Here is an 18,206-nt window from a genome sequence, read left to right on the forward strand (position 1 = left end):
AGTATTAATATCTGTAGTTGGCCCAGAGTCAAACATACCTTCTAATAAAAACGAGGTGGTTTTTTTTCGTATGTGAATAAGGGGAGATAACTGTCTGATTTTATGTGTTTAATTAACGATAACGTTTATAAAATTAAGGCATATTTAAATGCTATAGTCAGCAGTTTTTACAACTTTATGTGAATCTAAGCCATTTTTTCCTGTGGAGGGTGTTATCAAAGATCCCTTCATTTTGAGGTAGTAAATCATACCCATCAAACTTCCAGAACGTACTAGGCACACACAAATACCTACACCTAAGAAGAGGGGCACGCTTCCTGGCACTCTGCTATTGTGCTGAAGATATGTTTTTACTCTAAGCCTTTGCAATTCACAATGTCAAAAAGAAAATCTCATACAAGGCCATAAATTAATAGTAATATTTTTGCTGGGCATTATTTAAGCAATAAAAAAGAACGATGAAATCTTTCTTTGGATTTGCATTTCTTGGAAAGTTGATTATTGCTATAGAGGAAAATTATCTTTGTGATTTTATTTTTATTTTATTTTATTTTTATTTTATTTTATTTTATTTTATCTTTGTGACAAATTGAATTGATTCTTATATTTGCTATTCTTACCCTTTGCTGGCTAAAGCCTGCCTCTCTGCTTTACATCTGCTCAGCAAACCAAGGTGAGTGGCACACGGTGACTGAATAAGGCTTTGGCACATTTATTGTTAAGGGGATATTCTTTTTTTGAAAAGTACAGCTAAAGTATATCTGAAGCAGCAGATTATTATATACCCTTTCACTCCCTCAGCTTTTGGTTAGAATACTTAATATTTCGATCAAATTTTTTGTGCTCTGCTGTGACTGAGGGATTTTTCGCTGACTAGCCATACAGAACCTTAAGTGCATGAGAGAGGTGCACTTGGAGAATAGCTGTGGTCGTCTGTGGAGTTGTTGCCAAAATTCCTTTTTCTTCTGCCATTTTACTTCTATGGTTGTTGATTATTTGTTTGAATAAATCTGGCATCTGTTTGCTATGTTTAATAGAGCAGAAAGGCTACTCTGAATAAAGCTATTTGAAAATTTGTTTATATGAAGTATTTGTAAATCCTTGCAAGTCTCTTGGCATTTCTGTATCATTCTTTCTGTCTTCCTGAATTCATTCTTTGATGTGGAACTTGATGCTGGCAAATTTAGCACAGGTTTAAAGAGTCTTTTCAATAGCATCTTTTTAGTTATAGATTTCAGCAGGTTTGGTAATAGAGGTCTCAATCCTCAACTTTACACATGTATTTGTTATACTGCTCTAGTAAGAGCTTAGCTTATTTCCACAAAAGATACCTAGAAATCTCTCACTAACAGAAAAGCCTAAATCAGAATAAAAATCCGTTTCCTCAGATTTTATCAATGCAAAATTCTGGAAGGTAAAATGCAAGTAAATTTAACGGGTGTGTGTGTGTGTGTGTGTGTGTGTGTGTGTGTGTGTGTGTGTGTGTGTGTGTGTGTTACAGCAACTTTAACCGATTTTTCTACCTTGAATAAAGTGGATTTACATAATTAATATCTTATTTCATATGACACATTTTAAAACTCAAGAAGTATGTTAAATGTGTTAATTAAATTTAACTGAAAAAATTATAAATAAGGAACGTGGGGAATATGGTTCTATTTTTATTCTAAAGATATACATAACTGAAAAGTGTACAGTATTAAATAAAAGTGGTTCTAACAGAGTATTACATTTTAGATTAATATTTTTTAAAACAAAAGTTTTATTTCTAATATGCAACATGATCTATCACTTTTTCTCAGTTGTTGTGTTTAGGATTTCATGGCTAAACGTTTTTAATATATATATAATAAGATTGGTAGTCAAAGTGGTAAATGAAAGATTAGATTATTCTACGTATTGACGGTTATGTATATAAGCCTCCATCAGAAGCATGATTTATTCATTGCTATGAGTTTCAAGCATTGCAGAATTAGTTAATGATCTAGCTGTGAGATGCTTTCAATAAGAAAATAACAAGGGATCTATTTTTTACTTAAAAATATTTAATTTGGTTTCTTCATGCAGTTTTAATTTCAAGAGGCCTAAGTCGAGTACGTGTTCCGAGATACCTCCTCTTATTCATTTTCTTCTTGTGAATTAAATTGCAAATGTAAAACTTAGAATTTTTTTGAATTTTTATTCATTTTCTTCTTGTGAATTAAATTACAAATCTAAAACTTAGAAATTTTTCTGAATTTTTTTATGTTATTTGGTTTGCCTTTTAGCAGTTAATTACAGCTGATTAGCCTAAAGTAAGTGCTATCTACTGCCTTCACCAAAATTTAGATAGATTCTAATAAAGCCACAAATTATTTAGCCTCACAGTTTTTAAATATTTTCCCAGTGATTTTACCTTTATTATATATGAACAGGCTCTACAGTGTTTTAAAGTATTATTTTTTAGGAGGAACTTTTAATGAAACCTTTGCTTATTTTTCTTTCCTGTTAATTTGAGAATACCTGATATATTTTCATTTAGAAAAATCTCTGGTTTAAGAAACCTAAAATGTTTACTTAATTTTATTATGATTTATGCATCCATCTTATGAGTTCCTAGCTAGCAAGATGCTAATTCTTTAAATGGTCAGACATTTACTATTTTCTGGCCCTTAACTACCATAAGCAATCATATTTGATGCCCCTTAATTAGAGCACCTTTTTTTCTTTCCAGGTTCTTTTTCCACCTCAGCAATCGAGACAATACATTTGCTTACCATGCTGCTCTCCTAAGTGTTCTTTTGCATGTAAATTAATCTTGATTCAGTTTACACTGTCATGCTGAGTGGTACAAATTGCCTATAACAATAAAACAGCATGAGTTAAAAATAAAGGGGGGTGGGAAGGCAGATTGAATGTGTGCCTTACTTGATAGGATGTTACTTTGCTTTATGCCAATACATTAGCTGACGATAATGAATCTTCTGTTCTGAAAAGCATGGTTTAGTTGATTTTTTTAATTTTACTTCAATGGAGCAGTACCTTGTCTTTTATAGAACAAGTTAGACAAACCATTAATGACAAGAGTGTTAAGGTTAAATATGAAGCAATGCATTCACTTCTCTGAGTGCTATCCATCTTTCCATTTACAGGAGCTTGACAAAAGTACTGGCTTTGTACAACATTTCCTTTAATTACATGCTGCGGGAAACAGGCTTTTAACATAAACATAGTTGCATTCATTTATTCAGCAGTTGCTCTTCAATAGAGCTTAATGGAGAAGGTTTAAATCCTAAATGAGTACACACATCTCTCAGCAGTGTTATGTCAGCCACTGTGCTTTACTTAAAAGCAGTGTTTGACTGTTTGTATAGTTTTTAAAGCTTTTGCCTAATATTGAAGTTAAACGGTCTAAGACAGAACATAGTGTTCCCAGAGTTTGAAAGTGGTTAGTAAAAAATGCTTGTTGTTAGAAGCTAGATAGTTAGATAGTTCTATTTTCTAACTGACGGCAAAAGTCTTTTCACAATGTTAGGCTTTAGTGTTTTCATACTGTTAATCGTAGGGATTCTTTTAAATTTTAGTTTTCATTTGCAATAAATAACTAAATTAAATATATATGCCAGAAGGTGCAGGGTCTTTTGAAAACATGAAATCAGACTTTTACTATTTTCATCAATTTTGTAAACTACTGTGCACATTATCAAATATCTCAAAGAGTTATTGGTTCTAATAGATAACCATTAGATGTCTATGACTTATATCACAGATCCAAATAGATGGCATTTGTTGTAATTAATTTGTTTTTTAACCCGGGCACTAAATTTCAGTATTTGTTCCAAGTGTTTGGTGTGTTGTTGAATTTGTTCACTGAACATTTTTACAGGAGGTCTGGATATTAATGGCATGTCTTGCATTAACTCTGTATGGTTTTCTTCATGCTTTTGCTTAACTTAATTTCTTTCCTAAATATTATTTGAAATGTCCCTGGGATTTAAGAGTTTTCATTCTCATTTTTTCTTTCATTTTCAAAGTTTTTGCTTCAGGAGTTTCAATTAGTGTTTTTGTCAGCAAAACACTTTCCATTCACTAGACAAGTACTTTTAGCTCTAAGTATAGCCTAAATACTTGTGCATTTTCAGTGACTTCCAGTCACTGTTGAGATAACTTCGATCTGTCATACTGAGGCCATTTACCAGGTATTGCTGCTAGTTATCCTGGAATTACTTTGATGTGTTCTCAAGCAGCATTTGGCAATGAGAGATCTTTGAATGAATAGAAAAAAATAGCAATAGTAACAAATACATTTATATATTATTAAGAAGTAAAAGCTTACTAGTTTACATAAACCCCAGATTGAGTATACTTTGAAGAAACTGAAATTGATATTTCATATGTGTGATTCTAAGTTTTTATCCTATCATACTTAAAATTAGATTTGAGTGATTTTTTACTGAATTTTTACACATTTTCCTATACAATGAGGATTTTAAAAAACTTCGAAACAATTGCATTTTGTTTTAGTTTTATAATTATCTTGTAAATTACATCCTAAAGTAGTGTTTCTTTTGTTGAAAAAAAGTTAAAATTTTGGCCATGAGCTTAAAATTCTGTAAATGTAATTTTCAAAAAGAAATTAATAAAAGGGAGCCTTCTTTTGCTTTTACAGGAGTGCTAACAGGAATGAATGAAACTTCTGCTGTAATCATTGCTGCACCACAGAATTTCACTCCCTCTGTGATCTTTCAGAAGGTTGTAAATGTAGCCAATGTAGGTGCAGTCCCTTCTGGCCAGGATAATGTACACAGGTAGGTTCACTAACACACGATGTGGAGGTGAAGATGACTTGAATATGTATAAATATATAATTTTAAATTCATTGTTTTCTTTGGAAATAATAACCCCTAAACATATATATATATACACACACTCCCTGTTTTTTCTGATGGTATAGTTGTTGATTGCTTTGCATTAAGGCTGTCTTTCCCATCTCAGAGCATCCTTATCATACTGGCATGGTCTTTCCTGAAAGATACACAGAGCATATTCACATTTTATAATAGCTTGGTAATTTATAAAGTTACCCTTTATGAGATGGTTGAGAGTTTATCTTATTTCACCAGATTCAGTAGATGTCCAGGAAGAACTATTCTATAAAGCAGTATAGTTGGACTTTTTTACTTGAAAGGGAGGACGTTTGGGTACTACATACAGATTTCCTTTTGGTAGCCATCCCCTAAGACTGCTTCCAGTAAAGAAAGAGCTGCTAGATGACCAACATGGGGGTAAATACAGCTTCTGTTTCTTAGACCAGTAATATTTTCTATCACCAAGCATCTGAAATATGAGATCCAAGTTATTTGTCCTGAAAGGCAGCAGAAAATGTGATTAATGTTTGCCCTCTGTATTTTTATGAATGCCAGTGGCTTTAAATGAATGTAAAGATAAAAATAATTATCTCTTATCCATTTGGTGATTGCACAGTCCTCTGTGAGCTTAAGGGAATTCGTTGCAAACCATCTCATGGCAGGCATACTTCTGCCATTAAAAATATCTACACACTATATATTTAGTGTGCCCTTTCTTATATAATTATCAATCATAGAGAACAAATTTAGCATCAAAGGGAAGACCTGCAGACCTTAAAAAACATTTTTTTTAAGTTAACACAGGAGCAAGAGAGGCCCCATATGAAAAATGCTACAGGTGATTTGGGTTTTAGATCTAACTCTGCCACTAATGGGCTTGGTAATCTTGGGGAAGTTATAACTTCTTATGTGCTTTACATTCCTTATGTGTTTGGAAATGGGTGGCAGGAAAAAAAAGTGAGGGAGGATTGAAATGAAATTCTGTGATAGCTATGAAAGAACATTAGATTTGACTTCAGAAGAGCTGACCTGCCATTACTGTATCCGTAGTTGCCTAACTTCACTGTACTAATCACGGCGGAATAAAAACTGCATGTACTAGTTGAAAAATAGATTTACCTTGTACTGTTTTTTTTTTTTTTTAAGTTGCTCAAGAGGTCTCCTGCTTTCATTTCTTTTTTTTTTTTTTTTTTGAGAGTCTTACTCTGTCGCCCAGGCTGGAGCACAGTGGCGCGATCTCGGCTCACTGCAAGCTCCGCCTCCCGGGTTCAGGCCATTCTCCTGCCTCAGCCTCCCGAGTGGCTGGCACTACAGGCGCCCGCCACCACGCCCGGCTAATTTTTTGTATTTTTAGTAGAGACGGGGTTTCACTGTGTTAGCCAGGATGGTCTCGATCTCCTGACCTCATGATCCACCCATCTCGGCCTCCCAAAGTGCTGGGATTACAGGCATGAGCCACCGTGCCCGGTGTCTTTCATTTCTTAGTTTATGACAAGCTCTATCTATCTCACATAGGATGGTGATAAAATAAGAAAATAGATGTAAGGTCATGATACAGACCACCACAAAAATACAACTTATTTATCAGTTAATGTTCAATAGGGAAAAGAGTAACAAAAGCCTTTTCAGTGAAAATAAATATTTTGAGTTTTCCTGTTTTAATTTTATTCTGCTTTAAATACTTCTTTTCACTTTCCTAGGTAATTTTCTCTAACAGAAACTGTTCTGTTTTATTTATGGGTCCTTGGAATTATTGAATTTACTAAAACACCAAAATGCTGTATTATCAAGTATAACTTCTTCAGTATGAAATTTTACCTGAAACACCTAGTATCCAGCAATACTGCAGTCTTGTTTTAATATAGAGTTGCCACTGTTTATGCTGGAACATCTAGTTTAGTTTTGTTTTGTGTATAGGTTGTTTTGGGTTTCTTTTTTTTTTTAACTTTTCTGAAAGCAATGGCAGCTGTCTAGATTTTTGTTTCTTAGAAGAAAAAATGTCAAGGCTGGGCAAGGTGGCTTACATCTGTCATCCCAGTACTTTGGGAGGCTAAAGTGGGTAGATCTCTTGAGCCCAGGAGTTCAAGACCAGACTGGGCAACATAGGGAGACCCTGTCTCTACAAAAAATATAAAATTAAGTCCGGCATGGTGGCACATGCCTGTGGTCCCAGTTACTTGGGAAGCTGAGGTAGGAGGATCGCCTGAGCCCATGGAGGTCAAGGCTGTAGTGAGCTGTGATCACACCATTGCACTCCAACCTGGGTGACAGAGTGAGACCCTGTCTCAAAAAAAGAGAAAAGAAAGAAGAAAAGTGAAGTTACAAAGCCACATAAAATGAAAGCTATCTTCCTATTGGGAGATAGACTTAGAGGGACCCTTAGCACAGTTGTATAATTCTTATTAAAGATAGTTTGCCAGTAACTTGTCTTGCTGGTTTGGAATGTAATACCTGTAATACCTGCTCAAATGATTTAAATTAAAATTACAATCAATTCTCAATTGTCCATGCTAATGCAGAGGAGACACACAACTAAGAACCATTTATATTTGACTTTGGAGTGCAGAGATTGAACCCAAAACTTAATGTTCGTGATCCTCATACTCATCCACAGTGTCTTGAGGCTTTTCTGTTCTAGCCGTATCGTCAGTGGCCTGGTGTTTGGCTCTGTAACCTGGGGGAGGGCCCAAGTTACTACAGAGTCAAAAGTCAATAAAATACCTGTAGATACTTAAGAATAGCCTGTGCTGTCTCAACTTGCTTCTCAAGTCCCATCATACTGAATTGAAAAATATTTCATATTTGCTTTTATAGCTAAAGTATGGCTGTAATAATGTTCTAAATTTTAGAAAGCTTCCAGGTAACAAACACCTAAAGTTATTTTTATTTTTTATACAGATATTGACATAAATTATTATCCTGTGTAACACTTTTTCTCATTCTTTTTGCTAATAGCAATTAAAACAAAAATAAACAATTGTTAATAAAACTGTACTTTTGTACTTTTTTTTTGCTTTTCTTAATTTCATTTAAAATGAAATAGGAATTAGTGTTTACATTATAATAATATAAATTAACTGTTTACCACTTTATTGAAATAAATGTTTTTAACTATAGTGTTGCATATTATATTACCCTACTCCATGGAATTAATACATTTCTATATCTAAGTTTATATATTATTTAATTGCTAATGATAAAATTGAAATCCCTATGAGATTTTGAATGATTCCCTTATTCTTTTGTGATAGTTACGTTTTTGAGTTTATAAAGAGTAGGACCAAAGCCACTCTAATATTTATTAATGGTAATCAGTTTAGGATTATTTTTAAAAACACCAAGTATGAAAAGCATTTTTACTACTAGTATTTTAAGAGATTAAAATTTTCAATATGATAAGTTACTCTTGGCTGGCTTATGTTCTATTTAATTTTTCAGGATCTTTTCTTTCTGAGAGGACTTTTAATAAGAATTAGTGTATTCGTTCTAACCCTTTAATGAATAGAGTTTCCATTGCCTAATTTTGGAATACTTTATTTCTACTACTCTTCAAATTTTATACATTTTTACATTAAATGCCAGGTAAAGAAATACTTAGTGTAAGAATTATCTAAGGAAAAGTGAACCTTTATTAATGTGGAGAAGTATGTAATGGTATAAAGTACAGATTTTAATTGAACACTTAATGGAAAATGATTCCTAACACAGCAACAGAAAATGGCCCTCATTAAGAAAAGCCAATTAAAGGCGCACAGGTTTTATGAAATATACTTCAAAAACCAGAAACATTTTTTATTTCGTTAACACTTTTAAAGATCAATTGAGAAAGCAGCTCTACTGTTAGATTATATGATTTTTAGTTGTAATTTTCTAAATGAGTGATAGGATCAGAGCCAAACAGTATACTATTGAGAGACTCAACTTTATCTTCATTTCTGTCGTACTTACTTGAAAAACCTGCTCTTGGAGAACAAAATCATCTTATTGAGATATACAGAGTGGCCGGGCATGGTGGCTCATGCCCGTAATCCCAGCACTTTGGGAGGCCAAGGCAGGCAGATCACTTGAGGTCAGGAGTTCAAGACCAGCCTGGCCAACATGGTGAAACCCCGTCTCTACTAAATATACAAAAAAAAGTAGCCAGGCTTGGTGGCAGGCGCCTATAATCCCAGCTACTTGGGAGGCTGAGACAGGAGAATTGCTTGAACCCAGGAAGGAGAGGTTGCAGTGAGCCAAGATGGTACCACTGCACTCCATCCTGGGCAACAGAGGGAGACTCCATCTCAAAAAAAAAAAAAAAAAAAAAAGAGATACAGAATTATGGTCATTGCGTCAATCTGCTGTTTTCCAAATTACAGTTAACGCATGATAAGGAGTATTACAAAAATGAGAAGTTCCATCATCATCAAAAAGCATTTATTAAATATGTAGCTGAATATCTTCATTTCCTGTGTAAGATATTCAAATTTATTTTAATGAGATATGCTATACATTGTGAAGGTCTTAATGCATATTACTTAAGACAATACTAGTAAACTAATACATAAATAAAGTGTATCCCAAGGGCAAAATGGACAGCATTAAACCAGTATATGAATGGACTGCAAAGGGGAAAGGGCAAGACCTCACGTGTTCGAAGGCAGGAGATTACAGGCGTTAGCTGTGGGGATCCCAGTTTCATTCAGGGCCAGGAAAACTTTCATGTGATTCTCTGTGAAATATCCAGGAAGGGTTTAGGAAGGAGGTTTGTGTTCAACGTCGTGGAAACTGAGGTGCCTTGCTTTTATTACATTGCATGTCCTCTGATAACAGCACTTATGAGTAAGTGCAGTGGCCAAAAAGCAGAAAACAAAAAACATGTAGCTCCGAAATCACTAAGGTTTTTCTGTACAAAAAAATCATGTGTGAGTTTGTGTAAAACTCAGATTTCTGGAACCCACCCCAAAAACTCAGCTTCAGTAAATCTGAGAAAGAGCCCAGGAATCTCTATTTTAGGCAGCACTCCAAGTGGTTGGAAGGCAAATGTTCCGAAGTCCACAGTTTGAGGCTGCCTGGAATTATCAAGCTGTAATGCCACATGACACATTTCAAAATATTTTTTCCTATGTTTATATGTTTTATTTTTTACAGATTAGTCAGTAAGGGATGCCAGTAGGTGAGATGTTTGGTTTAATTTTTCTTACACATATCCCAGAGTGCTCCAGCAAGACGGTGTATTGTCCATTACGGGAGTACATTAGAGCGGTGTCAATAAAACAGTCTTAGACCATAACTGTGTATGTCTTTCAGCAGTCTCAGCCATCTCACATTTTCACCCATAGTCAGAAATCCTGACATTTGTATACAATAATATTGTTGAAAAAGTTGTCACACTTACCTACTCATTTTGCCTTTTCATGAACCACAAATTAACCCTCTGAGGAGAAAAGGTGATGTTTGATTGAAGACAGAACACCCTGTCTCTGCCATGATTCTATTTTAGTTCTTAGCTTATTCAGTAAGATTCTGGAGTAACTTTCATTGTTAACTTGTATTCGCTACTGATATTCCTTCCCCCCTCCCCCTCCCCCCCGTATATCTTAATTAGTAATTTGGATTTTGTTTATCCTGTCACTTTTTAAATTTGCAAGCTTTTACCATATGCAACTTGTGGATAATTACAATCCTAGTCGAATAAATGTTGGTTTACTGTTGTCACTAGGTCCTTAACTATTAGGAAAGTCTGGTGCTGTGAGTGAAACAGTGTATCCATTGGCAACCAAGTAGTCAACTTTTTAATTTATCAACACACATAAAGACAGTTTATTTCAGGTTTAAAATAAAAGTCTTATTATTTAATTCAAGTACAGGTAAAGAACAACTTGTTTCATTTCTTTTTTTTTTTTCTTTTAAGAGAGGGTCTCACTGTGTTGCCCAGGCTAGAGTGCAGTGGCACAGTTGTAGCTCACTGCAACCTTGAACTGGGCCCAGGCAATCGTCCTGTCTCAGCCTCCTGAGTAGCTAGGACTGCAAGTGCATGCCACCATGCCCAGCTAATTTTTTTTTTTTTTTTTTTTTTTTTTTTTTGGTAGAGACAGGGTGTCCCTATGTTGCCCAGGCTGGTCTTGAACTCCTGGGCTCAAGCAGTCTTCCCGCTTTGGTTTCCCAAAGTGTTGGGATTACAAGCATGTGCCACCATGCCTGGCCAACTTGTTCCATTTCTAGGCCTTAAACTCACCCAGTTAATCACTGTTATTACATACCTGTTTGAAGATTGTTGGTAGGGGAAATACTGGTACACATTATTTTTGGTATCCTAAAAAGATCTATAATGTGTAACTCCTTCACTTAGTATTTTTTTGGAGACCTTTGTGACAGATTTTGCTAGTGCTAGGGTTGCAAACACAAATGGCAAAGACACTTCTTGATGGGGTCTCTAATATTTCCCTTTCTCTATTCTTAGGTTGATTAACTTTTGAGTTACTGTTTTTGTTTGTTAGTTGTTTTCTTCTCTGTTGGTAACTATATGGGATTTGAATTCTGGGTAATTTTGGAGAATTTGTAATTCTCCAAAGAATTTTTGCTTTTCAAATAACATTGGACGTCTCGTTGCCCTAATTTTATAAGCCCTGATACTACTGTCAACCTTCTTCATTGTATAAACAGAAACAAAATTTTGTATAAACAGTTTTAAGTATAAAACTATCAGGCTCAGGTCTTTTCTACAATATGACAAATTTTGAGTCTCAAACAGGACTGAAGATTTGTAGAACCTCTTTAGTAATCAAAACAGTTCTTTCTCAGGTTGGTGGCTGTCCACTAGAGGACAGCACTGCATTTTTATCTGACTGCTTTGAACTCTGCAGGCCCTGAGCATCAGTTCATTGACAAACAAATGCGGACCTCAGTTAATTTTCACACAGAAAGCGTATTTGGATATTTCAGAAGTAACCAAACTGCACAGCTGATTTTTACTTTAAAACATTCTCTATTTAAGTTTTATTTAAGTTCACCATTTAATGTCCTCTAATGCAACAATTTACTAATGGGAATCCATAACTGTTTCACGTAAAAATGAAAGAAGGGTATTCTTGATGCTTTTCCTTCTGGGTTGACAATTTTGTAAGGAATCAAAGAGAATGGGGTAAGAATGTATTTGTTTTACTATTAGTTTTCTCCCCATCTCACCCCACCCCCACCAGACAAACCAGAAATGCTCTGAAATAACTGGGATGTTTTATGTCTTCTTTAAGCAAGGGCACTTAGATTTTTTAGCTTTCCTATATAAAGAAAGAATGCATCATTGGCCTGATAGTGTGGGGAATAATTTTTTATACCATCTCTGAAGATTAGAGTAGGAACTAGAGAGCCCTAAATTATGGTGGTTGTTTATTTTTTGTTTTAACTTTTCTCATTTGAACGTTAGAGGAAAATACTACAATATTGTTAGGTGATTTTTTAAATAATTGGGAAAAATACATTGCTTTGTGTAAATTCTCTAAAACTAAATCACGTGTAAATGCTTTTTTTGTCCTTCACTATTAATTCAATAGTGTAATGGTTTAACTTTAAAATGCAATTTTATAGTCAACAAAATAGAATTTTTTACAACTTACAAATTCTGTGCCTGTTTAAAATGTTCTACTATATTAACTCAAGGTAATAAAGATTTATAATTTTAAATCCTTTGGCAGATAGCGCTCCAAATCACTATGCTTTGGTATTGATGTTTAGGAGGCTTATTCCAACCAGTATTTCTTACACATAATGATCGTGCGACTTCATTACACATTTGTCAACTTTGGATAATTATTTTTATACAGCTAGGGCAGGGCACTGCATCTTGTGATCGTCTTTCTTACTAATAGGATTCTGTCTGCTTCAGCAGGCAGTAATTGAAGGCTTCATGTACAGAGTACAAAAAAAAAGTTTTAGCCTCAGTGGGTCATTGTCACAGCTTCTGGTAACCAGTAGAACAGAAAGCACAAGAAAATTGAACTCAGAATAGAAAAATCAGAAACCAGGAAGACTATCCAAGAGAAGAAAAAGCATGTCTTAGAGCTGTTGCATTAAGTATAGCAAATCTGATTCTGTGTAAAAAATGTTATGTTTGTGACTACCCTGGAGACTGACGCAGCCTCTCAGATAAATACTTTTAAATTCATGCTGTACTGTTAATGTTAATTGTTAGAACAATTGAATTATAGGATTTCTTTTCCTTCTAACAAAGAACATGTACGATTTATAGCCAGTTTGTTACAAATCTTAAAAAGTATAGTTTAAGTGCACGGAGAATAAATCTGTGTATTATAGATATTAGATTTTTTTCAAATTTGTTGTTGCTATTTGGTCTGTTTTTATAATTATGACTATAGTTAAGACAAAATAACTTTTTAAGAAGAGTGAAACTTTTTTTCATTTAGCTTTGACAACCAGCTTATTCTGTCTTTTTCGTAAATCTTAAGAATTCTTATAGGCTTCAAAGATTAAATGTCAATTGCTGGAGATAATAGACAAAGACATTTAATAAGATGAAATACAGATATAGCCAAACAGTTTTACCTTCTCAGTTGGTGATTACAAACAGCAAGTGGTTGGTGGTAGAATGAAATGAAAAATATCTAGATGGTGTCCTTTTAATAACATGGAGCCCGTCATACACAGGCAATACATCTTTAACTGTCATCCCACTTATTTGTTCTCATTTGTGGTGTTACTGCTTTTCGAGGTTGATTGGTCTCCCCGTAGTCCCTCCCTGTGTTACAGCTCCATTCAGAAAGGCTTTGTATTTTTCATTGCTGGTGTCTCTTTAGGGAGAGGAGAGTAGGGGATATTTAAAATGTTTTAAATCTTTAAAGGCAGAAATGTAAAGTATGATGAGGAATCGAGTCCGCACGCTTTGAATTACACATTACTACAAAATCAAGTAAACAATTTTTGAAGAGAGGACTCTTCCTTCTTAATGTTTTTGGAACAATAATAGATTATGTGTGTATTAGGTAAATAGGAAAAACTTTATCTGTTGACTGATAAAAACAAATTATTATGGATGCATTTTTGTATACATGAAGATAATTTGTGTGACCTGGAATCAGAATGCTTGGGTTCAGATTTCTGCTCAACCAGAAATTTGGTGTGTGGCCCTGAGGAAGTTCTTCAACTTCTCTGGGCCTCGCTTGCCTCATCTATAAAGTGACCTGCCTCATAGGATTAAATGAAATAATTCCAGTGAAGCACTTAGAACCCACTGCCAGAACACAGTAAGTGCTTAACAAATGATAGCTGCTATCATCATTATAGTCATCAAAAATTTCTCAGGCCTTTTGAAAAAATTTTGTCACAGTGCGATCTTAGTTCAAGGCCAAGTACAGAGGTTCTCATGTCAGCCATTAAGTTTAGTATATAAATATCTGACCCATGCTGACTTTATAATCAATGTTTCTGACATCCCAAAGCTAGCTATTTATTACTTATGAATTAGTACTCTTTCCATAACTATTTTTTGCATGTATGTTGAAGCATAGCCTGTGCAGGAGTTAAATGATGAATAAATCTGGGGTGGTGGTTTTTGCCTTCCGAGGGCCAAAACAAACCAATTTTGATCATGCTGTGTTCCAATTAAATATATCCTTTCTGAACTGTGAAATGAGAATGTCAGAACATCTGATCTTCTAGTCTTCCGCTTTAAAACATTGCTTCCACCATTTGTGCCCACTAGAACACAGAGACCTAGTTAATAAAGGCAGTAGCTTTTACACCAGCTAGCAGATTATGTTGCTAGGATGATTTGCTTAGCGTGTTTCCATTGCAGTGTAAGCAAATGCTTCTTTTCTTTCATACCCCTATTCTTTATAGTACTGAGACTTTTGTGGCAATAGGATTTCAAAAATATGTCCAAGATACTAATTCTAATCTCTGTCAACATACTGACACCAAAATTGACATTTGTCTCTGCCAACTTTATATTAATTGTAACATTAACTCTAAGTTTTTTAATAGAAAAGAGATAAAATGTGCCTTGGGGCTGTGCAACCCTGAAATTCAAACAACAGTGCTTTTGTGTTCCTATTCAGGCATAATCTCCTTCTCTATGGTCCCAAGGCACAAGTGTTAAGTAAATAAAGGGACTAATAAGACTATTGTTTACATAATTATAACCCTGTCAGAAATAGGGACCTCTGTTGAAATATTTGTTGAGTGAATTACACACGTGATGGCCAAATCTGTGGGAAAAGTTGCATAAATGAATGGGAAAATAGAGCCACCTCATATCCTTTGGTGACGTGGTTTTACAGGAATATAGAAACAGCATTCTCCTATGAAGCAGAGGAGCCTGAAAAATTTAGACAAAAGAAATGCATAAACCTGTGAGGAGCCTTAGAAAAGAGAGATCATTTTAGGGCTGGTGATCTTTATGTTTCTCAAAGATGAAATTGAGGTACCTAGTTCATAATCTCTCATGTGTACGTCTGAAAAGCAGATGGATGTGTGTGTTAAGAGGTTTATAAAAACCTCTTTAAAAACATTGGTACGATTTATATTCCTAAACTGGTTACTTACAATTGCTTCTCTCAGTAGGAATACTGCTCTGTCAGATTCCTTGGAAGTTTTCAGCATGCTTGTAGAGTGCACAAGCAAATGACTAGGAAGATTTTCTAACATATTTTGTTGATAGCCCATTAGCTAACATTTTAAAACACAACTTCAAAGTGTTTATAATATTTGAAATTTAGTAAAATTAGCATATCTGTTTTGGTTTGGATACATTATTCTAATTATTGTTGGACAACCTAGTTCATGATTTTATTTGTCCAAAAATGGCTTGTTTGGTTTTAAAAAAATTAATATGTTATGAGATCTTGATGTTATTTTTTTAAAAACCCAAAAAAGAAATTACTTTTCATTTAAAGAGAATCTGCTTCCTGCTTAAGTGGCTAATATTTTAATTAAGTCGGGAGTGAAGTTTTTCTGAGTGTCTCCTGATAAACTCCCTCTTTTATGTTGATGGTAATTAAACAGATCCCTGTGGACACCGTGGGCTCTGTGCAAGGCCCATGCTAATTGTCAGACATGAGACACTGACCAGTTGGTTTGCTCTTGAATAGTCCGCAGCGTGCTGTTAGCGCGGCAGTTTTATTTTTATGTATTGTGAGCTGTTGTCAGGGCTAACTGGGTGCCATTGTGGCTGAAGATGTTGCGCAAATTGAGGCAGATGGCTCAGATTCAGACACGTGTCATATAGAAAGGGGCAAGGGGATTGGCCCTGCAAAGTGGGGTCACAGCAGGTCACAGACCTGCTCTACCCTTGTTAGTGTTTTCAAAAGCTCATGTGCAGCAACTTTGTTTTTCTCCAGTCATCCCTGCAATCAAACCCCCTCCCCCAAAAAGTGTGTGGAACATGCTTCATGTGGAAAATGGAGGCTTGGGAGGTTCCTGTCCTCTTCCTTCATGACCCTGAGGCTCAACTGTGCATGCAGAATGAATTAGCAGGATTGACAGAAGTTCGTTATGCCTGCAACGGCTTTTCAGTCAATTGCAGTGCTTAAAAGGCTAGTTTTGCTTTTAGTTCCGTGTAATCAGTAGGTTCTTCATGTCTTGGAATTTAGAGTTAGAGCGTTAGACCTCTAGTTTCCTCTGTTACACTCTTAAGCAAAAAGAAAGATCTAATGTTCTAAACATCTCAAAACAAAGAAAAAGGGAAGCGTGAGGTTGCACTTAGCTGTCACGTGATTTTGCTTCATGTCATCAACATTAGAGATTTAATTTGAATATTTTTACATGAGTGAATTCATTGAAACTTAGTAAGAATTTTATAATGTACATAAAATTATCTAACTTATTACATAATCATTTTCAGATATGAGGAGTTAAATTTTGAAGCTCTTTGAGAAAGGTACCTTTTCTTAACATGTTTTAAAAATAAAAATACAATGGCTTATTTAAAATGTCCCTATGCATGGTGAAATGTTAAATACCAAGTGGATGAATGGTTCTCAAATATATTGTAATGGAGAATTACTCACATGCATCTATTGTTTAAACTAATAAGTAAAATAGACTTCCTTTTTCTGTTCTGTTTTAAATGTGCACTAAAATTACCTGCTTGTGGTTAGCATGGGCTGGACAGTTTATTGATTTTTCAGAAGAATGCTTGGCTTTGGGTTTTTGGCAATAGGGAGCCTGCAGCAAATTATTTCATTTGACAAAAAAGAGTTATTTTAATCCTATTTGAATGTATGCTATCTCCTTTACCCTCCCCATCTCATGATAAAAGGTCTCTCTTTTTTCTCTTCCAGGTTTGCAGCTAAAACTGTGCACAGTGGGTCATTGATGCTAGTCACAGTGGAACTGAAGGAAGGCTCTACAGCCCAGCTTATCATAAACACTGAGAAAACTGTGATTGGCTCTGTTCTGCTGCGGGAACTGAAGCCTGTCCTGTCTCAGGGGTAACCTGCTTACATCTGGACTTTAGAATCTGGCACACAACAAAAGTGCCTGGCATCCACTACTGCTGCCTTTCATTTATAATAATAGCCCTTCCATCTGGCAGTGGGGGAAGAATACACTCTTGACATTCTTGTCTCCTGCTTTAGAATGCCAGTGTGTATCTATCATGTATGCAATACTTTCCCCCTTTTTGCTTTGCTAACCAAAGAGCATATATTTTACTGTCAGTTGTCTCAACTCTTGAATCCATGTGGCGTTTTCTCTGTCCTGCTGCTTCTTTTGGCCTCCTCGTTTGCCTTCTCTTTTTCGACAATGGTAGACATGAATGAGATATTTAAAGTTCATTGGAAATCTTCTTCCCTACAGCAGTAAGCAAAAATTAGCAAAGAGATAGTCTAAATGGCCTCTCAGCTTGGTATGTGAAAATGAGATCACATACTTTTTAAATCCAAATACAAAAAACATAGTCTCTTTGTTCTTTGAATTTCTTGATATTGTAATTGATTATTGATAACTGTCATCATGAAATTATCTCTCAATAATAAGATAAATAAACTAGCATATGAATCATATTTGTCTTTGCATTTTTAATGAGAAACTATTAATAATCCTGAAGTTCATATGCTAAAGTTTTCTTATTTTAAAGCAAGTATTTTGAGTGTTACATTATGCAGAGAAGCAATGTGGTTTAGTTAGCGAAAGAAAAACCACTTCCAAACCAAGTAAATTTTCTACTTATATTATAGTTTACTCCAGGGAAAAAAAAATTGGTGTATTTAATAACAAAAACAAAAATCTTCATGTTGCAAAATAAACATCTTCTAGGTAGTTTTGATCTATTAGTGGATATCTGATTATGTGGCCTGCTGAATAAATTCTTTGAATCTCATTTTTCCTTATGCCCAACTTTGGAAACTAACTAGTATAAACTTA

At 34.8% G+C, this 18,206-nt stretch overlaps 1 protein-coding gene across 1 annotated transcript in view; it reads left to right on the forward strand.

Moving 5' to 3' along the window:
- AP3B1 (adaptor related protein complex 3 subunit beta 1) overlaps nucleotides 1–17,845 on the forward strand; it is a 296,004-nt gene extending 278,159 nt beyond the window's left edge. Inside the window, exons 26-27 of the mRNA XM_004058672.5 lie at nucleotides 4,649–4,787; nucleotides 17,123–17,845. Of these exons, the coding sequence (XP_004058720.5) occupies nucleotides 4,649–4,787; nucleotides 17,123–17,276 (293 nt within the window). The 3' untranslated portion in view covers nucleotides 17,277–17,845. The remainder of the gene's footprint in view (nucleotides 1–4,648; nucleotides 4,788–17,122) is intronic.
- Nucleotides 17,846–18,206: the final 361 nt, after the last annotated feature.

The sequence above is a fragment of the Gorilla gorilla genome, chromosome 19, assembly GCF_029281585.2.
Source record: "Gorilla gorilla gorilla isolate KB3781 chromosome 19, NHGRI_mGorGor1-v2.1_pri, whole genome shotgun sequence".
Classification (NCBI taxonomy): Eukaryota; Metazoa; Chordata; class Mammalia; order Primates; family Hominidae; genus Gorilla; species Gorilla gorilla.